The 19,424-nt window shown below is 33.0% G+C and overlaps 1 protein-coding gene across 16 annotated transcripts in view; it reads right to left on the bottom strand.

The window, feature by feature from the left end:
• Scaper (S-phase cyclin A associated protein in the ER) overlaps positions 1–19,424 on the bottom strand; it is a 438,325-nt gene that overhangs the window by 206,010 nt on the left and 212,891 nt on the right. For 15 of the 16 annotated variants that reach the window (XM_078049222.1, XM_078049220.1, XM_078049216.1 and 12 more), the window contains one exon: positions 8,353–8,418. The exons of the other annotated variant lie outside the window; for it this stretch is intronic. In XM_078049222.1, coding sequence (XP_077905348.1) covers positions 8,353–8,418 — 66 coding nt within the window. The remainder of the gene's footprint in view (positions 1–8,352; positions 8,419–19,424) is intronic. 16 annotated transcript variants of the gene reach the window in all.

Consider the following 19,424-nt stretch of genomic DNA (forward strand, 5'->3'; position numbering starts at 1 on the left):
TACAACCAGAGATATAAAAATTGTGCTCTATATGTGTAATAAGAATGGTAATGCATTCCACTGTCATATATAAATAAAAAATATTTTTAAAAAGAAGCATGAAATGATGGTTGGTAAAGGGATGGAAGTGGTGACTACCATGTTAAGTGCAACAATCCAATCCCAAAAAACTGAAGGCCTTATGTTCTCTCTGATATTAGATGATAATAATAAGAGGGGGAGGAAGGAAAACAAGTCCATAGGATTAGACAAAGGGGAATTAAGAGAAGGGAGAGAAATAGGAATAGAAATAACAGTAGAATGAACTGGATATAATTTTCTTATATTCATATATAATACACAGCCAGTAAAATTCCACATCTTGTACAACTGCAAGAATGGGATTCTAATGAGAATAAGTTATACTACATGTATGTATGATATGTCAAAACACAATCTACTATCATGAATACTTAAAAAGAACAAATAAAATGTTTAAAAACTTTTAAAAGTACAATAAAATAAAAACTGAAAGGTAAACATAAGTACAACAGAAAAAGAATTATAATTTCTGAATCTTTAAAGATGAAAACAAAGGTCTTATTAATCTTAGAAAAGAAAATAAAGTATGGCAGCTAGGCACAGTGACACAAACCTGCAATCCCCACGGTTCAGGAGGCTGGGCAGGAAGACCACAAGTTCAAAGCTTGCCTCAGCAAGGGTAAGGCACTAAGCAACTCATGACACCCTCTTAATAAAGTACAAAATGGGGCTGGGGACATGGCTCAGTGTTTGAGTGCCCTTGAGTTCAATCCCTGGTGGGGGGCAGGAAAGAAAGTATGGCAAATATAAAGCACAAAATAGGATGGTTAGAATGTGTCCACATGAATTAGTGAATACAATAAATGTGAACTGGTCAAACTTATAATTCAATTATTAAATTACAGAGACACTAGAATTGGATAAGAAGCAAAATCTACCTATATACTAACTACAAGAGAGAGAGCTGAATAAAAATTATACACAAAGGCTAAAACTTTACCTCTATATACCAAATAAGGTATATGTCTTTTTATAAAAATGCTAAAAAATGCTAATAAAACAGTGAATATGGCAGTATTAATACAAAACACAAGCAGAATTCCTCAGCATTAGAATTCTAGAGCTATTGGAATTGATGAATGAAATAACACACTAACAGATACAATAATCAGAATATTTATGCACATACAAATCACATTCTAATTTTATAAAAGCAAATCTGTTAAGAAAGTATACAAACATAAAACGGAAAGCTGCTGTGAGCTCTAATGAAACAGAGGAGCAGCCACTATTAATCAATGACCCACAATAACCACAGACCAGTCACACTACCTACTGGTTGTGATAAAGAGAACTACCTGAGGACAGCATCCACATTATATAAGCTAGACCAGAGGAACCAGAGTGTGCAATCTGGTCACCCCAGCAAGTTACAGCACCAATGTAATCAAAACAGATAAGAAAATGCTTTAAAACTATACTATAGCATAAGCCCCAGAGCTTAAATGAAAACGATAGTGGGTGAAATACTGAGAGATTCAAGAACTAAGTTTTAAACCTAAAATGATGAAGAAATTATTAAATTGGACCAAATTTTGAAACTGGAAGTTTGAAGTGAAAATTATGTCTGGTTTTTCATTAATGAAGAAAAACTGTTTATACATTTGAATGAAAAGTTTGTAAAAATAAGGGAGGGACTCGGGTTATGGCTCAGTGATATAGCGCTCGCCTCCCATGTGCAAGGCTCTAGGTTCAATCCTCAGCACCACATAAAAATAAATAAATAAGCAAATTAAATAAAGTTCTTTGGTACAACTACAAAAAATAAATATTAAAAATAATAAGGGAAATGTAATTTTTCTAAAATTATTGTATTTAGGAGGAAAGAGTCGCATAATTACTAGTGAAAGTGCAAGTATACTAGAAAAAAATTTACGAAGTGCTACTCAAATCAGAATGTAGGTATATCTGGGTCCAGAAATTTCATTTCTAGCCTGGTTATATAATTTGCAGGGCCCACTGAAAAGCGAAAATACAGGGTCTTTTGTTCAGAACTATTAACAATTTCAAGACAGCAAAAACAGAGAAATAAACTCAGTGTTAGGACCCTTCCAAGTACATTATTACATACCAAGGAAGCAGGCTCTACTACTTAACCTGAAAAATCACACACGCATATATACAATGTCATATACATAAGGATGTATACTGCAGCACTGTTTGTAATAGCAGTAACAAAAATAATAGGAAGGGAAAAAACATATGGATGACAACAGAATTCTTTAATACATTATGGAAGAGCAAAATAGTGGAAAACTATATATGAGTACCAAACCAAAAATGTACACAAATTTTTAAAAGAAAAAACCAGGCTGTCAATGAAAAGGTATAGAACAATTCTAGTAAGAAAGATAAAGGAGTTAAATATAAGCATGACTCTGTGTGTGTGTGTGTGTGTGTGTGTGTGTGTGTGTGTGTGTGTGTGTAGTATTTAGGAATAAAGTTGTTCAAAATTAAAAAATATCTCCTTGAAGGATGGGGAAGATATTTTAGAAAAAAATAGGCATTTTAATTATTACTTTACATAATTGTTTAAAGCAGGTTAGGCAAAGTATAGTCCATACATAGAGAAAACCAGTCCACTGCCTATTTTTAAAATGTTTTTCTATTTGTGCATTATAGTTACATATAGGAATGTGATTATTTTCTGTCTACATTTTTTATTGGTGCATTACAGTTATATGTATGGATGAGATTTGTTGTTTCGTATTTGTACATGTACACAATATAACAATATAATTTGGCAGATATCACTCCCCGGCACTTCCTCTCTCCCTAACCCACCCCACCTTGGTCCATTTCCTCTGCTGATCTTCCTTTGATTATTAGGATATCTGCCCCCACTTATCTTTTTCCTTTTTCTTCTCTACCTTCTGTAAATGAGAGAAAACATACGACACTTAACCTTCTGAGTTTGACTTATTTGGCTTAATATGATTGTCTCTAGTTCCATCCATTTTCCTGCAAATGCCATAATTTTGTTTTTTATGACTAAATAAAACTCCACTGTGTATATACACATATATTCTTTATCCACTCATCCATTAACAGATATCTAGGCTGGATGTTTGCACAGCTTGGCTATTGTGAATTGTGCTGCTATAAACATGAGTGTGCATGTTATCACAGTAGTAAGATGATTTTAATTCTTCAGGATAATTACCAAGAAGTGGTATGGCCTGGGTCATACACTGTTTCCATGCCTAGTCTTTGTAGGAGCCACCATAATGATGTCCTTGGTGGCTGTACTAATTTACAGTCCTACCAACAGTGTAAAATTGTTCCTTTTTCCACATCCTCTCCATCATTTATTATCATTTGTATTCTTAATAACTGCCATTCTGACTGGAGTGAGATGAAATCTCAGTGCAGTTTTGATTTGCATTTCCCTAATTTCTAATGATGTTGAATATTTTTCCATGTTAGTCATTTGTATTTCTTCTGTTGAGAAGTGTCTAAGTAGTTAATTTGCCCATTTATTAATTGGGTTATTTTATTTTCTGGTTTAAAGGTTTTTTGAGTTCTTTATATATTCTAGATATTAATCCTCTATCAGAAGAGTAGCTGGTATAGATTTTCTCCCATTCTGTGATTTCTCATTTCACATTCCTAATTGTTTCCATTTTTTCTGCAGAAGCTTTTAATTTGCAGTAAATGAAAAAGAAAATTACAAATTGTAAAGTTAGAAATCACTATATAATATATAATGAAATTTAAAATTAACCAAAATTAATAGGGAAAATACTATACTGTCAAAGTATTTTAAAAATTATTTCTAAATCACTCTTAGATATAAACTAAAACCAAATCAGTTACATGAAAATAAGAATACTACCTAAAAATTAAGAAGAGTAAGTAAAGGAGTTGATGAAATCAAAGTAACAATAAAATAGAAAGCAAGAAATTCCTTTAATATGCTTTGAAGCAATTTTTGGAGAAGATCAATAAAAAAGTCTCTGAAAATTTTATTCAAGAAATAAAAGCCAAAAGTAAAAAAACTGAAGAAAAATATGTACTATAAATTAAGAAAAAAATGATATGTGCTCAAAGAGACATACAACAGACCAAAAATTAAACTTCTTAAAAAAGAAACAGCAACAGAAAACATTCTAAAACAAAAATAATGGCACTGAATCACAAATAGGTGCTGGATGTTGTTAAATTCCTTTTCTCCATCTCCTGATAAAATCATGTGATCTTTCTTTTGTAACCTGGTTATGTGTTGACTACATTAGCCAATTTAAGAATGTTAAATCAGCCTTGATAACCTGGCATAATTCCCATGTGGTCATGATGTTTACTTCTTTTATACATTACTGGATTCACTTTTTAATATTTTGTTAAGGACTTTTGCAAGAGACACTGACAAGGGACAAGAAACATTGGTCAGTAGTTTTGTCTCTAGTCTCTGATTTGAGTAATAGGGTAATAATGACATTATTCCCTCTACTCATAATTTCTAAAAGAGAATATAAACAATTGGTATTTATTCTTAGATGTTTGGTAAAAATCAACCGTGAACAGATCTGGGCCTGCTAATACTGTGTTTTCTAAAGTTAGTAACTATTGATGAAATTTCTTTAATACAGATATAGGCTTGTTCAGATTGCCTGTTTTTTCTTGTTCTAGAAGAATGTGTCTTTCAAAGGAATTGATTCATTTTGTCTAGGTTATCAAATTTTGGGGCACAAAGTTGTTCATAACATGGCTTTATTATTGTTTTAATGTCCATAGGATCTCTACTGTTATCTCCTCTTTCTGATATTACTCTGTATTTTTTTTCATTTTTTATGAGTTAACATAGCTAAAAACATATCAACTCTATTTTTCCAAAGCAACACAGTTTTGGGATTTGTTGATTTTTCTCTATAGATTTCCTGTTTTCAATTTCTACTGAAAATAAGATGTTTACTCTAATTTTACTACTTGTTATTTTTTCTACTTATTTGGATTTACCTGTGTTCTTTTTCTAGTTTCCTAAGGTGGAAACTTAGATTATCCATTTTAGACCGTATTCTTTTTTTTAATATTTATTTTTATATTTATATTTTGTTTTAGTTTTAAGTGGACACAACATCTTTATTTTACATTTATGTGGTGCTGAGAATTGAACTCAGTGCCTCAAGCATGCTAGGCTGGAACAATCTACTACTGAGTCACAACCTCAGCTCCCAAGACCATATTCTTTTCTTTTCACTTTAATATTTATTTTTTAGTTGTACACAATACCTTTATTTTGTTTATTTATTTTTATGTGGTGCTGAGGATCAGACACAGGGCCTTGCACATGCTAGGTGAGCGCTCTACCGCTGAGCCACAACCCCAGCCCAGGCCCACCCCCATATTCTTTTTCTAATACTTAAATTTAAGGCTATCAATTTCCCTCTAAGCATTTTTTACATGACACCACACAGATTTTTTTTTCTTTCTTTTTTTTTTTGGTACCAGGGATTAAATTCAGGGGCACTCAAACACTGAGCCCCATCCCCAGACCTATTTTTCTGTATTTTATTTAGAGACAGGGTCTCACTGAGCTGCTTGGTGCCTCATTTTTGCTGAGGCTGGCTTTGAACTCTCGATCCTCCTGCCTTAGCCTTCCAAGCCACTGCAATTATAGACATGCACCACCATGCCAGCCTACATCCCACAGATTTTGAGAGGTAACATTTTAATTTTCATTCAGACAAAATTATGTTAAAATTTTTTCTTTAATCTTTGAGCCATGTGTTATTTAGAAGTGGGTCATTTAATCTCCAATTATTTAGTAATATTCCAAGTATCTTTCTGTCACTTATTTCTGGTGTAATTCCAGCATAGTCTAAGCAGAACAGATATTGTATAATTTCTAATCATATATATTTGTTAAGATGTTTTGTGACCTTGAATGTGGTCTGCCTTAGAGAATGTTTCATGTAAGCTTGAAAATAATATGTATAATCTGCTGTAGTTGGATGAAGTAGTTACCAACATTTATTGGCAAGTCAATCCTTTCCTTAATGATTGAATTTCTACCTTTCTCTCTGTATCAGTAATCTACTGCTGTGAAACAAACTACTGAGTTAGTGGCTTAAAATAACCACTATTTATTTATTCCCTGCAGTCTGGCTTTATTTACCAAAGTAATTCTGCTCTAGCCTAAGGTAATTTTTTTGGCAGATATAGTCATCTGGTAGTTGGCTAGGCCCTTACTGGACCTGGATAGCCTTACTACCTTGTATGGAGTGGTCTGATCAGGGATAACAAGGATAACTGAGCCTGACCCAGGCTTCCTTACATGAAATTCACAGAAGAGTGAGTAAGTGAAGGGAAGAACAAAAGCCATAAGCACTGTGAAACCAATGCTAGGAAGGGACATATGACTTCTACAGCTTTCATCTCACAGGATGAGAACAGTTTCAAAAAGAAGGGAAACAGAGTACACTTGTTGGTAGAAGAAGTGACAAGTTATACTACAAAGAGGCATACCTCCCTCCAAGAATAGTTCAACAATTTCTGGTTATCTTTTCAAACATATAAAGTCACACACAAAATTTCCTTAAGCATTTGGATCTACTTGTAGATTGTTTTAAAATCTATTCCAAAATTTATATTTTTATTCATGTGTCAAATAACTCTAAATATTATTAAGTATCTGTTAGCTCAGTCAGTACCTCCATTCTTTTTGAAAAACTTTTCTAGAAATTCTCACATTTTTCTTTATGCTCTTTCAAATGATTGTAGGTAAATGGAAAAAAGGGTTATTATTTTATAGAGATTATATTATACTTGTAGAAATATTATTAATTTAGTGTCTTGGGTCTTCTATCCAAGAGAATGATTTTTCTTTTCATTCATGCAAGTTTTCTTTTATATCTCTTATAAGCATTTGACGATTTTCCTTTTATACATTTCTTCACATTTCTTGAGTTTATTCTCATATACTTTATTATTACAATTATCAATGATACTTATGTGTTCTAAATGGTTATCACAAAGAAAAGCTGTGAATTTTCATATCCTGAATATGATGTTACATAATCTCGGGCAAATTCCTCTCTAGAACTTAGTTTTCTTAATTAACTTCACAGAGTTGTGAGAAACGATGCAGTTCATATAAAGTCTGATATATGGCAAGGGCTCAATAAATTTTACTTATTATTATTATCATATTCATTGGGTAATCAGCCATCTTACTGAATTGATTTCTCTTGTTCCTACGATTTTTCACTTGGGACTCTGGGATTTGAGACATACAGTAATCATAATCTTGGTAATTCTGTTCCTTCCTTTAATAGTTTATCTTTTTTCCATTTTCTTTTAGCATTGTAGTGGCCCTTATTTCCAACATAATAATCATAGAAGTAGATATCTGATGTGTTACCTTATTTCTGACAGAGTATATTTATTGTAATGTAAATAATGGCTACATTAGCAGTCTGTAGAGTATCTATGCCAACAAGTAGTTACAGATACTCGTCAAATTGGGGCATTTAAGTTGTTTCTTCATTTTTTCACTAGTAAAAATAACAGTGCAACAGTCATTTTCATATAAAAATATTTGAGTACATTTTGCATTATTTCACTGAGTAGCCTGAAATCCGAAGTACTGAAGTAGACTTTCTAAGTGACTAATAATAATACACTTTGCTTTTCAACAAAAACACTTACACTCCATCAAATTATGTGAGCACATTTCTAATAGCACCTTTACTGGAAGTATTTTCAAAAGAAGCAAAATGATGATTTTTTTTCTTTACTTATTTTTACATTTATACCCAATGATGTACTCTAAAATCTTTAATCTTAATCCAAAATCTCTAACTTCATTGTAAATCTCATCAGAATTAGAGAATCATAATTAGAACCATCATAGTTAGAACTATCCTAACAGACATCTCCTCAGAGTAAGCATGAGTACAACCACACCTTGCCGGACCTGATTTGTTAGTACAAGGTATCTAAACCTTGGCACTATTGACATTTCAGATGATATAATTCTTTGTTACAGAGATCTGTCTTATATACTGGAGAATATTTAGCAGAATCCCCCATCTCTACCCACTTAATGCCAAAGCATCCTTTCCCTAAATTGCCCTAATGAGAACTACCCAGTCATGGCCAAATATACTCTGGCAAATTCAACTCCAGTTGGATACCATTGTCTTAAAAGAATGATGTATCAATCAGAAACGAAACCTCAGGTCATAAACTTAATATGGTGGTTCAGATACACTTTGCCATAGGCAGAGACCAAAAAAACAGTAAAAGTAAAATGTGGGATAAAATACTCACTTTGCTTTATAGGGTGACTCAGACCCAGAATTTTTTGTTTCCATTAAACTCTCATATTCCTTGGCCCTGAAGAGGAAAAAAAAAATTGCTGTTGTTTTTATAGCAATCCAAAACCTTAACTTTGGTTTTCCTTTCCAATATGAAATTATGTTGTTAAGGTGATAAATTAACACATGGATTTCTGAAATTGCCTATTTAAATTACTGTAAATTTTATCATGAAAGGTGAAAAACATATCTTTCCTCATAAGATATAGAACAGACTGAAAAAACACTTCTGAGTTTATAGACTTGATTCAGGTAGTCATTTTTCAGAAATGTAAGAATAATGATAATTAAATTCAAAGGTCTATTAAATTTCTACAAAGTAGCTGAGGCAGTTGCCTATGTGCCTGAAGTAGCATTTACTGCAAAAATAAATACAGGTAAATAGTCATATAATTTTAGAAATAATTTAAAAGACTATGGAAAAAACTGACCAGACCTTCAAAGATTTGTTTTGTTTTTCTTATTTATACTGACTAAAGCAAAGGCTGATAAAAATCTAAAATAACACTTCCTTGCCATTGCTTAACTAAGCCAGACCTAACAGTCATCAACAGGTCATGAAAGACAGGTCTCACTATAGCATCCATTAATTTTGATATGTCTATTTCTTTTTCTGGAGAAAAACAAAGAGGAAAATGTTAATTTAAATGTTAACTGTTCATCCAAAGAAAGACTCCTAGCCTCAAAGAATTAGTTTAGTGACTTATGAAACTATTAGCCAAAACACACAGCAGTGCCAGATAAGAAACCCAAGCTCTGCTCATGGTGGCACATGTCTACAATCCCAACTACTTGGGAATTTGCAGTAGGAGAAGTGCAAATTTCAAGGAGACCCTGGGCAATTTAGGAAGATCTTGCAACAAAATAAAAATCAGAAAAGGGGGAAGGGGGCTAAAAATGGAACTGTGTATTAGAGCACTTCCCTAACAAGCCCCAAGCCCTGTCTTAAACCCCCAGTACTGCTTGGAAGACAAAAACACAAGTTTAGAAAATGCAAATTATATCAGTGTTTACAAGGAAAAAGTAAAGTAGCACAGATTATATTTGGGAATAAATATCTAAATTGGAATAAAAGATGAAATTATATTATTGTAACTTAATGATGCTATTATTACTGAATAAAATATTAAGGTATATCATAATTGGGAAATAACCACTTGGTAGTTGCAAGTAATTTTGACCTCATCTGAAAAGTAGAAAGAGTAATCATTATGCAGGGTTGAATATGTTCTAAGCATTGAGTCAGATGCTATATGTTCATTCTCTCATATGTACCTAAAAATGTGATACAGTATTACCCTCATTTTGCAAAGAAGACATCTTAGGAAAATGCCTATTATATAAAAGCCTACATTTATCTAGGGTTTAAGGTGGAAGAGACTGAATTCATTCTTTCATTCATATCCACACAACTACAACATCATCATTTCAAAAATCCTAATTGATCCTGAATTGATATTTTACCACTAAGTTATAACTTGAATCTTTTCTTGATTAACTTTTTAGGAATCAAAAAAGTTAATTATTTGTAAACACTTATTTTCATTGATCCAACTCTGTATAAAATTAAAGTAGATAATAGGAATGTATGTACACAATGGGAATATACAAGGAAGTTCTTCTTCAGAAAGAAAAACAGGACATTAAGAACACTAAAAGAGAGGGGCTGGAATTGTGGCTCAGTGGTGGAGTGCTTGCCTATCATGTGCAAGGCTCTGGGTTCAATTCTCGGCACCATATATAAATAAATAAAGGTATTGTGTCCAACTACAACTAAAAAATAAATATTAAAAAAGGAAACAAATGAAATTTATTTAAAAAAAGAACACTAAAAGATATACAATTCCACAGAGCAGAGTAACTGCTGAATACTGCAATGTTTTCATCTCCAATTAAGACAACACAGCAGGTTTCCGAAAGAAAATTAAATGTATACTCGATTAACAACAACAACAACAACAAAAAGGTAGCCTCTGAGTACAGAGAAAAGAGAAGAAAAGGCGTTATTTTCAAAGAAGACTACACAAACAAGGCTGAATGAGGGAAAATTATAAGTCACGCTTAGGAGACATTGTAGACTCGTTTGGCTAAAGACGACGACTAAAATATTGGGAAAATGTGAGTAACACTAAAAAAATCCTTTCAGATAGTCTATCCTAATTAACTTATGATTTCTAAAGATAATGATCTACTTGATTGAAATCTTAAATTTTATTAGTGAATTGCTATAAACTAAATTCTTTCTTGGTGGGGGGTGCCAGGGATTGAACTCAGAGGCACTTGACTACCAGCTCACATTCCCAATTATATTTTGTATTTTATTTAGACAGTCAACACTGAGTTGCTTAGAGCCTTATTTTTGCTGATGCTGGCTTTGAACTCATGATCCTCCTGCTTCAGCCTCCCGAGTTGCTGAGATTACAGGTGTGCACTACCATACCTGGCTCAGTTTATTTTTTTACTGGCATTTTTTACATGCTATTTTACCAATCTCAAAGAATTGATCTTATCAATTTGCTTATTTGCTGTATGTGTATATGATAAATTAAAATAAGTGTATCAACCTCATTTTCCGGGGGGGGGGGAATATTATTCTAGCTCTTCAAATTGAATTGCTCCTCCATCATGTCTTCTTCATCTGATGATAAAATCTCTTAAAATTTCACTCTATGCAAAGCTGAGGATCCAGTCCATGAGCTTTGTGCTACCACCGTCACAAATTTCCAATAATTTGTAGTTTCTGTTTTTATTTACTCCTTAAAACAAGACAAGACAAGATAATACAAATGGAAGAAATGATTTACAGTAGAAGGGGTAGAGAGAGAAAAGGGGAGGGGAGGGGAGGGGAGGGGGGATAGTAGAGAATAGGACTGACAGCAGAATACATCAGACACTAGAAAGGCAATATGTCAATCAATGGAAGGGTAACTGATGTGATACAGCAATCTGTATACGGGGTAAAGTTGGGAGTTCATAACCCGCTTGAATCAAACTGTGAAATATGATGTATTAAGAACTGTGTAAGGTTTTGAACGACCAACAATAAAAAAAATAAATTAATTAAAAAAAAAAAAACCTCTTAGGGCAAATAATGTCTTTTTTTCCCACCATTGGTTCCAAAGAGTTAATTTTTTTTCTTTATGATTTTTTCATATTTTGGGACAATTTTTTGTGGTATAATTTTTTATATAACAAATTTTCTATTTTAAGTATATAATTCAATTAGTACTCCAATATAATTGAAACTACAATCATAATATATTTCCAATACCCTACAAAGTTTTCCTTTGTCTCTTTGTAGTCAACATCTTCCCCTACCCTCTTGTTTATAGTAACCCTTCATCTTCCATCTAGAATACCCAAAACTAGTATAATCAAGGCTGTATTATATATATTGTATTGTGTCTGGATAATTTAGCATAAAGTTCTTGAGATTATTTTATATTGTTAAACGTATCTCTTATTTCCTTCACTTGCTTAATAGTGTTCTTCTATTGGTGTACATCACAATTTGTCATTTGCCAACTGAACATAACACTTCTTTCCAGATTTGAGCTATTACAAATAAAGGTACTATGAACATTTGCAGACAAGTCCCTGTGAAGGAAAATATCTTCATTTCTTTTGGATATACACCTGGAAGTGGGATTATAGGGTTGTATAATAAGCACACAATTAACTTACTGAAATATTTTCCAGAGTGGTCATTTCAATTTGTATTTGTACCAACAAAATATGAGTTATAATTGTTTTAGCCTTTGCCAATACTTGCTATATTAAGTCTTCTTAATTTTAGCAATTCCTATACATGGGTTTTGGTTTCGCATTGTGACTTATCATTTTCCTAATGAACAATGAGTTAAACAACTTACTATGTTATTTATGAACTGCTTATTTGAAGTTCATCTTCAACAGTGAATTTTGTTCCAATCTTTTGCTCATTATCCCTTATTTTCAGGCAGGGTTGGTGAAGCAGGGTTCTGACTCATCTTTTGCTTTAAATTTAGAGTTTACTGATTTCTGCTTGAAAAATATCTCATTTCCATTTCAAAATTGAAGGGTCAAATTTTGCTCTTTTGTGTCTTGGTGTGTGTTCAATATTTATAAATGTTCTATGGAAATTTTAAAAAATCTGTTCGTTTTAGAGAGTAGAGTGCATTGACATACATACATGGAGTTTTACAGATTATATATTCATATCTGGACAAAGAAAGTTATATCCTATTCATCCTATTGTCTTTCCTATTCCCAATCCTTACCTTTCTTTCCCTTCCTTTGTCTAATCCAATGAACTTCTATTCAACACGCCCTCTGGTTCCATCTCACTCCAGTCAGAATGGTAATTATCAAGAATACAAATAACAATAAATGTTGGAGAGGATGTTGGGGGAAAGGTATACTCATACCTTGCTAGTGGACTGTAAATTGGTGCAACCACTCTGGAAAGCAGGACGGAGATTCCTTAGAGAACTTGGAATGGAATCACCATTTGACCCAGTTATCCCATCCTTGGTCTACACCCAAAGCACTTAAAATCAGTACACTACAGAGACACAACCACATCAATGTTTAGAACAGCTCAATTCACAACTGCTAAGCTATGGAATTTTTACCATATAAAGCCTAATGTGTGAACACAGGACTTCTTTCTATTTTATTTTAGATCTGCTTTGATTTCCTTAATCAACATTTGTAATTTTTATTGTACAAATAAAACAACACCTTGGTTATATTTCTTGATTATTTCATTCTTTTTTTTTTTTTTGTGTGTGTGTGTGTGTGTGTGTGAGAGAGAGAGACAGAGAGAGAGAGAGAGAGAGAGAGAGAGAGAAAATTTTAATATTTATTTTTTAGTTTTCGGCAGACACAACACCTTTGTTTGTATGTGGTGCTGAGGACCCAACCCGGGCCACATGCATGCCAGGAGAGCGCGCTACGGCTTGAGCCACATCCCCAGCCCCTTGTATATTCTTTTATATATATTTACTTATATTTAGTTGTTGATGAACATACATTTATTTATTTATTTATTTATGGTGCTGAGAATTGAATCCAGTGCAAGGCAAGCGCTCTCTGGAGAGCTACAACTCCAGCCTCTATACATATGCTTTGATCGTTACCACCTCCATCTTATCTTTTCATGCTTTCCTTTCTCTAAAATACAATACTTTTTCTGTGTCTTGTTTATTTTTCAGAATATAATATTCTCCAATTTCATAAATTTTTCTGTAAATGACATAGTTCATTTTTCTTTATAGCTCAATTGTATGTGTATCCATTCATCTACTAATGGTTACTTGGTTTGATTCCACACCTAGGCTATTGTAAGTAGCAACACAGTAAACATAGGTATGGCAAGCATCTCTTAGGTATGGTCCACTTCATTTCCTACAAATATGTACCCAGGAACAGCAAAGTTGGATCACATGGTAATTCTGTACTCATTTTTTTTTTTTGGAGGATTCTCCATACTATTTTCCTCAGTTTCTAGACCAATTTACATTCTCATCTATAATGTATAAGAGTTACTTCCCCCCTCCCCCACCATCTTTGCAGCATTTGTTCTGGTTTTGATAACAATCATCTGACTGGAGAGAGAGAGAATTTAAATATAGTTTTGAAATGCATTTTTCCCCTGATGGACAAAGATGTTGAGCACTTTTTCATCTAATTATTGACGATTTGTACTTCTTCTAAAAAGTGTCTGTTCAGATCACTTGACCATTTACTGATTGGATTACTTGTTATTTTTGGTGTTTGATTTTTTGTTTTCTTCATATTCTTCAGATATTAATATTCTCTCAGATGAATGGCCAGATTAGAAATTCTCCAATTCTAAAGTAGTTCCTTTACTCTGGTGATATTCTTTGGTATGCAGAGATTTTTAATTTGATGTAATCCCATCTGTCAATTCTTACTTTTTTTCTTGAGCTACTGGAGTCCTAGTCAGGAAAATATTACCTCTTCAATATCCTTCAGTGTTTCCCCTATTTTAACATCTAGCACTTTCAAAGTCTGTGGTGTTACATTAGGTGTTTCATTCATTTTGAGTTGATTTTTACAAAGGGCAAGACACAGGGCTATATTTTCAATATTTTACATGTGGCTATCCAGTTTTCCAAGCTCTGTTTGTTAAGAGCCTGACTTTTGTCCAACAGTTTTTTCGCATATCTGTAAAGAATTAAATGGCTGTAGATGCATGAGTTTATTTCCAGGTAATCTATTCCATTTATTATAAAAACCAGACACATTGTCAATATCATGTTGTTTGTTAATATGGCGATGTGGTATATGGAAATCAGGAATAATGTTATCTCTACCATTACTTGTTTTGCTCAAGATTGTTGGCTATTCGGGTTATTTTTGCACCTATATAAATTTAAGGATTGTTTTTCCTACTTCTCTGAATAATAAAATTGATGTGTTGATAGGAATGAATTAAATCTGTAGACTGCTTTTAGTAGTATGACCATTTTGACAATATTGATGTTACCAATGAACATGGTGGGTCTGTCCAACTTCTAGTGTTTTCTTAAATTTCTATATTTGGTGCTTTAAAAATATTTTTATTAGTGCATTATAGTTAATCATAATAGTAGGGTTCATTCTGACAAAATCATACAAGCATTGAATACAATTTACTCCATGTCAGTCTCCATTCTCTCCCCTCCTTTGTCCCACTACTCTCCCTCTACTGGTTTACCTTCCAGTTATTGTTTTGAAATTAGTGTTTTATAGATACACATAAAAATGGAATTCACTGTGGAATATTCATATATATATGAAGAACAATTTTGCTGATTTCATTCCACAGTTCCTTACTTTCTCCATCCCGCCTCCCTTCACTCAGTAGTTTCACTGACCTTACCTCTATTTTCCTCTGATCTACTCCACATTTTCCCCCTTACTTTGCCCTAACTTCTGCTTATGAGAGAAAACATTAAATCCTTGACTTTCTGAGTCTGGCTTATTTCACTTAGCATGATGTTCTCCAGCTTCATCCAATTACTAGTAAATATCATAATTTCATTCTTCTTTATGGCTGAGTTATACTCCATTGTATATATATCTTCATCATCTGTTGACAGGCACCTGCAGTGGTTTCATAACTTGGCTATTATGAACTGGGCTGCTTATAAATGTAGATGTACCTCTCTCAGTACAGTATGCTGATTTTCGTGCTTCTAGGTAAATACCAATGAATGGGATAGCTTCATCATTTGGTGGTTCTATTTGTAGTCATCTAGGCTTTCAAAAGTGGTTGCACTAATCTGCAGTCCAACCAACAATGTAGATGTGTACCTTCCCCCCCCACATCCTAGCCAGCATTTATTATTTGTATTCTTGTAACAATGGAGTAAAATAAAATCTAATTGTGGTTTTAATTTGCATTTCCCTGATTGCTATGGATGCTGAACGATTTTCCATATGTTTGCTGACCATTAGTATTTTATTTTTGAGAGATATCTACTTAGTTCTTTATCCCTTATTAATTAGGTTAGTTTTTTTTTTCTGGAAGGGGGCAATGTTAAGCATTGTTTTGGTTTTGGTTCTTTATATATATTCTAGACATTAATCCCATGGTGGGAGGACTAGCTGGCAAAGATTTTTTCCTCTTCTTTTGGTTCTCTCTTTGCAATCAATCATTTTCTTTTCGGTGGAGATGCTTTTTAAGTTGACATCACCCCCACTTATTACTTTTATTTCTCAAGCTTTGGGGCTCTTGTTAAGAGCCCAAACAGGCAATACCATTATGTTGGATTTCATCTAACAGTTGCAAAGTCTCTGGCTAATTCCTAGGTCTTTGATCTACTTTGATCTGACTTTTACGCAGGTTGACACATAGGGATCTAGTTTCATTCTGCTACACATGGATATCCAGTTTTCCCAATACCATTTGTTTAAAATGGTATTAATAAAATAAAATTTGTTTATTTTTTTCTCCAACATACATTTTTGGCACTTTGTCAAGTATGAGATAACCATGTGAATCTGTCTCTAGAGTCTCCCAATCTGTTCCATTGGTCAGTATTTTCTATTTTGATGCCAATACCATGCAATTTTGTTACTATAGCTCTGTAGTATGATTGGAGATCAGGTATTGTGATGTCTCTTGGGTAATTTCATGTGCAGTATTTAATTAGCTATTCTGGTCTTTTATTCTTCCAAATGAATTTTAGGACTGCTCTTTCTAATTCTGTTAAGAATATCATTTGTATTCCAATGAGGATTTCATTGAATCTGAATAACATTTTTGGTAATATGGATATTTTGACAATATGAATTCTGCCTACTCAAGAACATGGGAGGGCTTTCTATCTTCTAAGGTCTTATTCAATTTCTTCCTTCAGTATTCTGTAATACTCATTGTAGGGTTGTTTTTTGAAACCTGCTTGGTTAGGTTTACCTCGAAGTATTGTTATAAGGTTATCAAGAGTAGAATAGTTTTCCTAATTTCTTTTTTTTAAAAAAAATATTTATTTCTTTTAGTTCTCAGTGAACACAACATCTTTGTTGGTATGTGGTGCTGAGGATCGAACCCAGGCCGCACGCATGCCAGGCGAGTGCGCTACCACTTGAGCCACATCCCCAGCCCCAGATTTCCTAATTTCTTTATCAAAAGATTTATCAAAGTAAATATAAGAAAGCTATTAATTTAAGCATGTTGATTCTGTATCCTGCTACTTTGCTAAATTTGTTCATCAATTCTAGAAGTCCTCTGATAATGTTTTTTTAGTCTTCTAGATATAGGATCATGTCTTCAACAGAGATAATTTGACTTATTTTCCTATGTGTATCCCTTTAATTTATTTCTCTTACTTAGAAGTTTAAGGACTATGTTAAATAGGAAAAGTAAGAGTGGACACCCTTGTCTTGTTCCTGTTTTTAAGAAAAAATGCTTTAGGTTTTTCTCCATTATTATATTAGCCTTGGTTTTATTGTATAGACCCTTTAAAGTGTTGAGGTAAGTTCCTTGCATCCCTTATTTCTATAGTGTTTTAAACATGAATAGGTGCTAAATTATTTTTCTGCATCCATTGAGATAATCATATGATTCTTGTTTTTGACTATTTATGTGGTAAATTACATTAAATAATTTGTATATGTTGAACCAAACTTGCACCCCTGGGATGATATCCACTTGATCATAGTATTCTATCTTCTTAATGTGTTTTTGAATATAGTTTGCCAGTATTTTATTAAGGACTTTTTTCATCTATGTTTATTAGGGATATTGGTCTGAAATTTTTTCTTTGATGTGTCTTTGGTTTTGGTAACAGGGTGATACTAAATTCACAGAATGAATTCCCTATTACATAGAATAATTTAAGAAAGACTGGCATTAGTTCTTCTTTACAGATCTGGTAGAACTTAGCTGAGACTCTATCTGGTGGTGGGTTTTTCTTTGTTGGAAAGCTTTTAATAACTGTTTCAATTTCATTACTTGCTATTGGTCTGTTTAGGTTTTCTACATCTTCCTGATTCCATTTGGGAAGGTTAACATGTGTCTAGAAAACTGCCAAATGTTTTCTAGATTTTGCAATTTATTGGAGTATAAATTTTCAAAATGGATTTTAATGATCCTCTGGAATTCAGAGGAGTCTGGTGATATTCTCCTTTTTTATCTTCAGTTTTTGCTGATTTGGATATTCTTGCTTTTGGTTAATTTAGCTAAGTGTTTATCAATCTTGTTTATCTTTTCCAAGAATCAACTTTTTCTTGAACTGATCCTTTGTATTTTTTTTTAATTCTAACTTTAATTTTGGCTCTAAAATTAATTACATCCTGCCTTTTCTTCATTTGGAACTAGTTTCTTGTAACTTTCCTGGGGACTTACACGATCATAGTAGATTATTTGGGATCTTTCTTTCTTTACCATAGGCACTCAGTGCTATAAACTTTACCCTTAGAACAGTCTTCATACTATCCCAGAGATTTTTTCAACCTGTTCTTACAAAGGCAGAATTATTATTGTCAAAATGGCCCTACTATCAAAAATACTATACAGATTTAATGCAATTCCTATTAAAATTCCAATGACATTCTTCATAGAAATAGAAAAAGCAATGATAAAATTCATTTGTAAAAATAAGAGGCCTAGGGCTGGGATTGTAGCTCAGTGGTAGTAGAGTGCTTGACTAGCACATGTGAGGCCCTAGGATCAATTCTCAGCATAACATTATAAAATAATTTAGGTACTGTGTCCATCTATAACCAAAAATTTTTTTAAAAAGGCCCCAAATAGCCAAAGCAATTTTTAGCAAGGAAAGTGAGGCATCACCAAACCCAACCTTAAATTATACTACATAGCTCTAGTGACAAATGCAGCTTTGTAATGGTGCCAAAATAGGCACGATGACCAGTGGAACAGCATAAAAGACACAGAGGCAATGTTAAGTAGGAAAAGTAAAACAGTATAAATACAGTTAACTCATACTAGACAAAGGCATCATAAAGATATATTGGAGAAAAAATAGCCTCTTCAACAAATAGTGCTGGGAAAACTGGAAATACACATGTAGAAGAATGAAATCAATCCCCTATCACATACTGCACAAAGGACCTAGGCATTAAACCATAGAATCCGCATGGAATAGAAGAAAATGTACACGCATGTCTCCATCATATTGGCTTAGAAACTGACTTCTATAAGATTCCTAAAGCACAAGAAGTAAAATCAAGAATCAATAAATGGGATGATATCAAACTAAAAGGTCTTTTCACAGCAAAGGATACAGTCAAGAATGTGAACAGGAGCCTACAGAATGAGAGAAAGTCTTGCCACCTTCACCTCAGATAGAGCATTGACCTCCAGGATATAGAAACAAAAAACTCAAAATACTTAACACCATAAAACCAAATAACCCAATCAATAAAAGGGCAAAGAACTAAACAGACACTTTTCAAAAGAAGAAATATGAATGGTCAACAAATACATGAGAACAACATTTGACTTCTATAACAATCAGAGAAATGCAAACTAAAACTACACTGATATTTCAACTCACTCCAGTCAGAAGGACA

The sequence above is a fragment of the Ictidomys tridecemlineatus genome, chromosome 5, assembly GCF_052094955.1.
Source record: "Ictidomys tridecemlineatus isolate mIctTri1 chromosome 5, mIctTri1.hap1, whole genome shotgun sequence".
NCBI classification, from domain to species: domain Eukaryota; kingdom Metazoa; phylum Chordata; class Mammalia; order Rodentia; family Sciuridae; genus Ictidomys; species Ictidomys tridecemlineatus.